The 9502-nt window shown below is 50.7% G+C and overlaps 1 protein-coding gene across 5 annotated transcripts in view; it reads left to right on the top strand.

The window, feature by feature from the left end:
- fli1rs (Fli-1 proto-oncogene, ETS transcription factor-related sequence) overlaps positions 1–9103 on the top strand; it is an 18265-nt gene extending 9162 nt beyond the window's left edge. For 2 of the 5 annotated variants that reach the window (XM_036539863.1, XM_036539865.1), the window contains exons 2-10: positions 376–587; positions 1071–1240; positions 5246–5449; positions 5763–5831; positions 6246–6314; positions 6757–6816; positions 6934–6981; positions 7409–7492; positions 7823–9103. In XM_036539863.1, coding sequence (XP_036395756.1) covers positions 376–587; positions 1071–1240; positions 5246–5449; positions 5763–5831; positions 6246–6314; positions 6757–6816; positions 6934–6981; positions 7409–7492; positions 7823–8343 — 1437 coding nt within the window. In that variant the 3' untranslated portion in view covers positions 8344–9103. The remainder of the gene's footprint in view (positions 1–375; positions 588–1070; positions 1241–5245; positions 5450–5762; positions 5832–6245; positions 6315–6756; positions 6817–6933; positions 6982–7408; positions 7493–7822) is intronic. The other 3 variants (XM_036539864.1, XM_036539868.1, XM_036539866.1) reach the window with 3 other exon arrangements.
- The last annotated feature ends 399 nt before the right edge of the window (positions 9104–9502 follow it).

Raw genomic sequence — 9502 nt, 5'->3', positions numbered from 1 at the left:
TTCACACATTCTCTCACACACACACACACACGTAACCCCCCAAAACACACACACACACACACACACATACACACACACACACCTAACCCCCCAATGCACACACAAAAACACACACACACCTAACCCCCCAACACACACACACATACACTGCAGGAAGCAGCAGAGATTTCTTCGATTTTGTTGTGACTCCACCAGTTCTCACTTCTCCACTCAGCAGGGGTGGGTGGGCCTGTTCAGCTGAAATGCCACACCCCCTGTCCCTCCCTCATGTGTGCTGCCCTATGGGAACGCAGCGCTGTATCATCATGCTCATTCCCAAGCAAAACATCCCAGACTACAATTTACCCAGCATGCTCTCTGCCTGTGCTTCTGCAGGAAGCGCTGTCGGTCGTGAGTGAGGACCAGTCCATCTTTGAGCCGTCCTACGGACACATGAAGGGTGAGATGACGTCACCTGGGGGATTCACTCAGAGCTCCAAAGAGAGCCCGGAACCTGCAGAGCCGGAGTGGGGGGCCGCGGGGGGCGCGGGGGGCAGGAACCCTGTGAAGAGGGAGGGCGAGCATGTGAATGGCTCCAGCTGTGAGAGGTGAGGACCACACCCAAGTGTCGCAACTGTACCTGTGTGTGTGTGTAAGTGTCACATCTGTACCTGTGTGTGTGTGTGTAAGTGTCACATCTGTACCTGTGTGTGTATGTAAGTGTCACATCTGTACCTGTGTGTGTGTGTAAGTGTCACATCTGTACCTGTGTGTGTATGTAAGTGTCACATCTGTACCTGTGTGTGTGTGTAAGTGTCACATCTGTATCTGTGTGTGTGTGTGTAAGTGTCACATCTGTACCTGTGTGTGTGTAAGTGTCACATCTGTACCTGTGTGTGTGTGTAAGTGTCACATCTGTACCTGTGTGTGTATGTAAGTGTCACATCTGTACCTGTGTGTGTATGTAAGTGTCACATCTGTACCTGTGTGTGTGTGTAAGTGTCACATCTGTATCTGTGTGTGTAAGTGTCACATCTGTATCTGTGTGTGTGTGTAAGTGTCGTATGTGACAGAAGCTCTCTCTCCCCTAGCAGGGAGTCCCCGGTGGACTGCAGTGTTTCTAAGAGATCCCGGGAGGTGAGCAGCGGCGAGGGGGGCCAGATGGCCTACCAGGCCTCGTACCCGGAGCCGCGAGCCAGCCCCCAGACAGCTGCACCCCCCAACAGCACCACAGACGAGAAGAGGGTCATAGTACCTGCAGGTGAGGCGGCCAAACCCTGCCGTTTACCCCTGCACAGGAACCACACACACACACACACTCTCACTCACTCACTCACTCACACACACACACACACACACGCACACACACTCTCACTCACTCACTCACTCACACACACGCACACACACTCTCACTCACTCACTCACACACACGCACACACACTCTCACTCACTCACTCACACACGCACACACACTCTCACTCACTCACTCACACACATGCACACACACTCTCACTCACTCACACACACGCACACACACTCTCACTCACTCACTCACACACGCACACACACTCTCACTCACTCACTCACTCACACACATGCACACACACTCTCACTCACTCACACACACGCACACACACACACACGCACGCACGCACACACACTCGCTCACGCACACATACATGCACACACACTCTGTCAGTCAGTCACTCACTCACTCACTCACACATTCACACACACACACGCACACACACTCACTCACTCACTCACACACGTACACACACACACGCACGCACACTCACACACACGCACACTCTCATTCACTCACTCACGCACTCACACATTCACTCACACACGCACGCACACACACTCTCACTCACTCACTCACACACGCATGCACACACGCACGCACACACACTCTCACTCACTCACACGTTCACTCACACACGCACGCACACACACACGCACGCACACACACTCACTCACTCACACATGCACGCACGCATACACACTCTCACTCACTCACACATGCACGCACACACACTCTCACTCACTCACTCACTCACACATTCACACACACACACGCACATGCACATGTGTGTGTGGATAGCTGTGTGTATATTTGCGTGTGTGGATAGCTGTGTGCACGTGTGTGTGTGGATAGCTGTGTGCACGTGTGTGTGTGGATAGCTGTGTGCACATGTGCGTGTGTGGATAGCTGTGTACACATGTGTGTGGATAGCTGTGTGCACATGTGTGTGTGGATAGCTGTGTGCACATGTGTGTGTGGATAGCTGTGTGCACGTGTGTGTGTGGATAGCTGTGTGCACGTGTGTGTGTGTGGATAGCTGTGTGCACATGTGTGTGTGGATAGCTGTGTGCACGTGTGTGTGTGTGGATAGCTGTGTGCACATGTGCGTGTGTGGATAGCTGTGTGCACGTGTGTGTGGATAGCTGTGTGCACATGTGTGTGTGGATAGCTGTGTGCACATGTGTGTGTGGATAGCTGTGTGCACATGTGTGTGTGGATAGCTGTGTGCACGTGTGTGTGTGGATAGCTGTGTGCACATGTGTGTGTGTGGATAGCTGTGTGCACGTGTGTGTGTGTGTGTGTGGATAGCTGTGTGTATATTTGTGTGTGTGGATAGCTGTGTGTATATTTGTGTGTGTGGATAGCTGTGTGTATATTTGTGTTACTCAGCGGCAGTGGGTTTTGTGTCACAGCTGAATGAAACCAGCCAGGTCAGTGACGGTGAGCAGTGCTCTGAATAGAGCTGGATGAATATGAAGCACAGCAAACACAGTTATAATTCATGTGTTCTGAATGCTCTCCACCATCGCTCTCATTCTGTGCTCACTGTCACCCTCAAACTCCACATCTGCAGCCTCTCCAGTGAAATATCTTAGATTCAATCTCCCACAAAGCTTCCAGGCCCACAAACAGTGAGTTACTGAATCAATACAAAGCTGGAGGGACACGGCCTTCTTCAGCGGCCAGAGAAAAAAATGAAAAATGTTGCTTCATTTACAGATTCCTAATGCTGTCACCAATCCCTTGCTGCTTCTACTTTATGTCAGGCAAACTCTTCATCCTGAAGCCAACGGCAGTTCCTCCGTAAAATGACTTTCACTCCAGTTTCCTCCCTGCTCATGTTACAGTGTGTTAGCATTGTGTTACAGGATATTACAGTATGTTAGCATTGTGTTACAGGATAATGCAGTTTGTTGGCATTGTGCCTCAGTATGTTACAGTATGTTAGCAGTATTAACAGTAACAGTATTATAGTATAATATAACGCTTTATGAATTCATTCAGTTTTGCAAGGAAATCTTGCTGACTCCAAGTTTGTCAGTAGTTTTGTAACAAATAATTCAGTATAAAGATACATTATACTTCACTCATAAAGAATGCATGGCATCCATGTGGCCAAATCAGGTAATGAAAGATGAAAGGTTATTATACGCTGCAGTGGTGTGTCCTTATCAGCTCTCTGCAAATGTTTCCCACTTTTGTTTCAGGGCTGTTTGGCGAAGGCTCTGCCACTCAGCGGCTCGGAGCCGCCAGGCAGCGGAACTCCTGTATAACAATGCAGCACTTTCACATAAAATCAGACACCTGCCAATAAACACCGTGGCCAAACACAAGAAGAGAGTGAGATAGTTCCAAAATGTCATAAACAGTGATCAGCAAACAGCGTATGCTCTGCAGCAGGCACGGTGACGGGATCTCCTCTGGGAGGCGCCGGCGCGGTGCTCGGCACAGCGCGTGGGACAGCGGTGGGCGGAGTCGGGCGTGCCAGGCTATTATTGGGATGATAATACCTGGATGTGACGTCAGCAGTGTGTGCACAGGGACAGTGAGGAGGTGCTGCACCACACGCTATCCCAGAGTGCATCACTTCCCGGAGTCTGCCCGTAAAACACTGACAGCACTCCAATGCTATATTCATATGGGGTTACTTGGTTTCAAAAACCAAAAAAAAGTGTAGGTCAAGGTTTGTAGATAATCAGATCATCACAGCATCACAGCTTGGTGTGTAGAATGGTTAATGTTGGAGTGCCACGCCCGCTGAGTGCCACGCCTTCTGTGTCAGTCACAGCGGCAGGGTTTTTCCAGGGTAGGATGAGGCTCCTGACATGAGCACGGTCCTGACGGCGTTCCGCTTCATCTCACAGGTCCATCTGCAAATGAAGTTTCAGCTCTGTGCTGCAGGACTTTTGGTCACAGAATACAGTAGCTGCAGTTACCATTTCAGCCTGCAGTCAATCAGCATATTTGCTGAAATTAAGACCCAAATGAGTGCTTAATGAAGTGTAATCCACGTTAAAACTGAGCTCACCTGTGTGTGCTGCTGGGAGGTTACCTGCCTCACTGTCCCAGCAGGTTCGGTGGGTGTCAGCTTGCCTTGTTGCTCCGTGGCGATAAAGGCGAATTCATGATAAAAAGCAAAGGAAATATTAAAATGATGAATAGCTGGTGAATTTCTGTTCAGTGGGCAGAGGGGCTCCTGGAGCGATTTCCCGGTGTGGGCGTGGGGGTGTTTTTCACTACTTTGCTTCAGTGAAGTGATCGTTTGCAAGCTAGTGCACATCTCTGTATCAGCTTGACGTTGCTCAAATAAGACTTTTATTTGTGGAAACTACTGAACCCCAATGAAAAGCAACCTTTAAAGCAAAGATTTCTCCTTTTGAAAAAAATATGTAGGTATCTATATGGATGTTCTATGTGCATATGAATATTCTGTGTGTGTATGCGTATAGCCCTTCTTTTTAGCCAGGGGTAACACGTTCGGGCCCCGTTCCTGAATGCTGGTGGTAAATTGCCGTGTCTGCAGAGTGCTCAGGTTCACAGGCTGCAGAGTGCTCGGGTTCACAGGCTGCAGAGTGCTCAGGTTCACAGGCTGCAGTGTCTGCAGAGTGCTCAGGCTCCCAGGCTGCAGAGTGCTCAGGCTCCCAGACTGCAGAGTGCTCAGGTTCACAGGCTGCAGTGTCTGCAGAGTGCTCAGGCTCCCAGACTGCAGAGTGCTCAGGTTCACAGGCTGCAGTGTCTGCAGAGTGCTCAGGCTCCCAGGCTGCAGAGTGCTCAGGCTCCCAGGCTGCAGAGTGCTCAGGCTCCCAGGCTGCAGAGTGCTCAGGCTCCCAGGCTGCAGAGTGCTCAGGCTCCCAGGCTGCAGAGTGCTCAGGTTCACAGACTGCAGAATGCTCAGGTTCACAGACTGCAGTGTCTGCAGAGTGCTCAGGTTCACAGGCTGCCGTGTTTGTCTCGCAGACCCGGAGGTGTGGACGCAGGACCACGTGCGGCAGTGGGTGGAGTGGGCCATTAAGGAGTACGGGCTGCTGGATGTGGACGTGTGCCTCTTCCAGGCAGTGGACGGCAAAGCGCTTTGCAAGATGACCAAGGAGGACGTGATGCGGCTCACCTCCGCCTACAACACCGATGTCCTGCTCTCCCACCTCAACTACCTGCGGCAGAGTAAGCACAGGCGCTGTTCCTGCATTACCCACACGGGGGCACCACACACTGCCCCCCTCACTGTGCAGTGCAGGCTGAGCTCCAGCTCAGGTTCGAGACCCACCCTGTCATCTGACTGGGAGCTCACTGTCCACTGGGGATGGTGGGGGGGGGGGGTTTGCCAGCCTTGCAGGCGCTCACGTAACATCAGTGGAGTGGCGTCTATCCTCCAATTCACACCCACTTTACTGGTTAAAGTAACAAATAGCTAACAAAGCAGGGGAAAGACTGAGGACTGTGACATCACTGTGTGATCAGCCTTCTCTCATTCTAGGCAGCCCAACCTTCTACCCCACGACCCCAACCAGTGCAGCGCAGCAGCCCCGCCTACAGGTCAAAGCAGGTAAGACAGGGAGTGGCAGACACTGTGTCTGAGACTCATGCACTTCCTTCTGTGAGCAGGCAGGGGAGAGCACCAAGCACCTCTCAGACACAGCACATTATAAACTGTAGTTTTACTGAACATTAAGGCCTGATGTGAGTCTATATCTCATTGTGGAGTTTGACAGGAAGCAGCTGCTCTGGGACAGGAAATAAGGGCTAATGGGTCCATTTTGGGACACAATAACAACCTTGTGGCAAAAGATGTGACTAAACAAAGGCAACTCCCAAAGGAACCCCTCTCCTACCGTCTTTTTGAGTTTGTATCCCTCGGTCATTCCCCCTTTCTCTGACGTGCTCTTCCTCCCGTGGCTCTCTCTCTCTCTCTTGCTCTCCATCTCTTCCTCACCTGTTTCCCGCTGTCTGTGCTCTGCAGAGAACAGCTTTGATGACATCAGCAGGAGGAGCAGCTGGTCAGCAACAGCTTTACCTGCTGTCCCCAAAGGTAACACCCCGGATAAAAGCAGGGTGTCACACATGCAGCCGAGTTATAACTGACTCACTGAGTTATGCAGCCTATAGAGGCTGCAGCTGTGGAGTACTGAACAGAAGGACAGGGGTACAGAGAGGGAAGATTACTCCATTTTAAGCCAAAAGATGTACTGTGCAGCCATTATACAGCAAACAGATCAGAAATACAAGCTAACATTTCCTTTAATGCATTTAGTCAAAGATGTGATTTTTCCCTGATGGGGAGTGAGTAAGTGAGTACAGGGTTTTATGGTCTCTGTCATGCTGAAAGTGGCAGACGGGACCTGTCCACAGTGAGGAAGCATTTCTTTTTACACAGTGCAGCAGACACCCCAACGCCCCTCTCCACCCTCCCAAACCCCCCACCCCACCCCGCCTGACCCCCCTCTGACTAACAGCTGTTGGTGCTGTTGCAGGGTCCCCTATAGAGCACCAGCACAGCAGAACCACTGAGGCTCCACCGAGACATGTGCCAGGTACCTTTTTCCTCCCGTAGACCTGCAGGGAATATTAATGAGATAAATTATGCTTGTTGATGTATGTACGCTGTTTGGATCCTGGCTGATGTGTCTCTCGGCTCGTTGTGTTTACAGATCCATACCAGGCACTAGGACCCCTCAGCAGCCGATTGGCTAATCCAGGTGAGACCCCGCCTCTGCTGGCAGGCACACACCTTCATCACAGTATCAGCATCACATCAGCAGCAAAGCCGGAGTCACCTGCAACAACCTGAGCCAAACCCCGAGCCACATGACTCACCACAGATAAAACCAAAACGCTCCTGAAAACAGGCATTCCTTACATCCTTTCTACAGGAGAGTGTGACACGGTCTTTCCCTCTGGCACTAAGTGTGCGCTGAGAGGCTATGTTAACCCCTATGAGTAAGCTGCAGTGTAGGACAGAGGCATCACACTTTCACCCAAATCTCCAAAATGTGACCTTTTACTGTCTGCTTTGATGGCCGTATGTAAGGAGCCTCCTTTCAGAAGCACATGAAGGGACACAGACTCCGGGGCCGGAATGATCTCAGATCAGTGTGACCCCTCCCTGTGTCTGTCTCCCCACAGACTCCCCTCCTCTCCTTACCAAGAGCCGAACAGCCAATCATAATGCACACAAGCTGCCCGACTCCAGCCCGCATAGGATTGTGGGTAGGTGGCTGGATGACTGATGATAACATTAGTAATGTCATTTCCAACACAAGCTTCCTTCTGATTCTCTTGAAAGCACACAGCAAAAAGGTCACATTTGTTTAAATCAAGTCCCTGGAACTCACTCTACAAGGGCGCGGCGTCACCTAGAAGCTCTCGTTTATGAACCTGAGGTTTCCATGAATAAATTCACTTACTGCCCCTCTCTGCAGCACCATTATCTACTGCAGCTAATCTGCAGAGCCACAGACAGCAGCATGCTAACTGACACAGTGACAGCTGCCCCTGCAGCCCAGCTGAGCTGCCCCCTCTCCCCCTTTCCCCCCTCAGGCTCTGGGCAGATCCAGCTGTGGCAGTTCCTGCTGGAGCTGCTGTCAGACAGCAGCAACGCTGCCATCATCACCTGGGAGGGCACCAACGGCGAGTTCAAGATGACGGACCCGGACGAGGTGGCCAAACGCTGGGGTGAGCGCAAGAGCAAGCCCAACATGAACTACGACAAGCTGAGCCGCGCCCTGCGCTACTACTACGACAAGAACATCATGACCAAGGTGCACGGCAAGCGCTACGCCTACAAGTTCGACTTCCAGGGCATCTCACAGGCACACCAGAGCCACGGCAGCGAGGCCGGCGTGCTCAAGTACCAGGGCGAGCTTCCCTATGTGCAGCCCTACCACAGCCACCAGCCCAAACTCAACTTCATGGGCACGCACGGCGCCCCCATGCCCGTCTCCTCGGGGAACTTCTTTGGGTCTCCGTCCACATACTGGAACTCTGCCAGCAGCACCATGTACCCCAGCGGCACCATGCCCCGCCCAGCAACACACTCGCACCTAAGCTCCTACTACTGATGCCCCGCCCACACACCCGCATCCAGTGACTGCACCTCTTCAGTAGCCGTGTGACGCAGGGCACCAAAGGAAGCCACAGTATCGTTCCTGTCGGCCTCGCTGCGGTGAACAGCATGCTGGGAACTCAAACCACTGCTCCAAAGTGCTGATTCACCAACACTGCTGAGGGGCTCAGAGCCAGACAGCTGGGTGATTCACAGCAGGTTCTTCCCCATGAAAACACAGAAGCCTGCAAGGCAGTGTTTTGGACTGTAAATACGTCTTCAGCAGCCTGCATTAGATGTGTGGTGAGATATGTTACATAAGTTATTCAGTTCTCTCTGGATTCAGTTACAGACTGAAAATAATGACCATATATTGTCTTATCAAATAATCAAACCTTTCCACACCGCTATGTCAAAGGTCGGTTTGTAGGGTTGACTGGCAGATACGTACACACTTTGGGAAACACAGAAACACATAGCGCATATTTTGCATCTGAAAGTTGGTTTGTTTACCTGAAGAAACAATGTTCTAATATAGTATACACTGTACACAATGAAGACTAAGACCTTCACAAGTCTGTAGCAGTTTTACACCCAAAAACAAAAAAGAAAATCTGTAACAAATGCCATTTTCTGATGATTTCGAAAGAGCATTTAAACATTGATGTTTTGCAGAGCTTTAGAGACGGGGAACCCATTTTTATGTATAAAGGTTTGTTTTGTACAGAAATCCAAGCTGTGTTTCCATATTCATTCATTTACTATCTATAATGTAGCACATTTTCTAAAATAAAATTTGTACAGCTCAAATTTGATTCATTTTTATTGTTTTATTATAAATGTTCCTCTTGGATATAATTAAAGATTCCCATGTAGGGGGAAGAAGGCACCCTAAAATTCAGTCTTTGGGGCCAAAGATGCATTACAGATTACAGATGCAGCTAACGAGGCTCACACTTTCTTCCCATGAAATATTTTGCACAGGAGACAGCACAGCACAGCACAGCCCACACATTCACGCAAAGGCAGAACTGATTAACACACAGGTTCCAGAGCTCCGTGCTTTTCATTGGGCTCAGGGTGATCACATGATCACACTGCCTGCACAGGAACAGCCCGGCTCCCTCAGCATGGGTATGAGCACCAGAGTCTCAACCGGGCCAGCACACAGCAGC

The sequence above is a fragment of the Megalops cyprinoides genome, chromosome 10, assembly GCF_013368585.1.
Source record: "Megalops cyprinoides isolate fMegCyp1 chromosome 10, fMegCyp1.pri, whole genome shotgun sequence".
Classification (NCBI taxonomy): Eukaryota; Metazoa; Chordata; class Actinopteri; order Elopiformes; family Megalopidae; genus Megalops; species Megalops cyprinoides.
The sequence above is the reverse complement of the archived record's forward strand: the minus strand, read 5'-3'. Positions and strand labels throughout refer to the sequence as shown.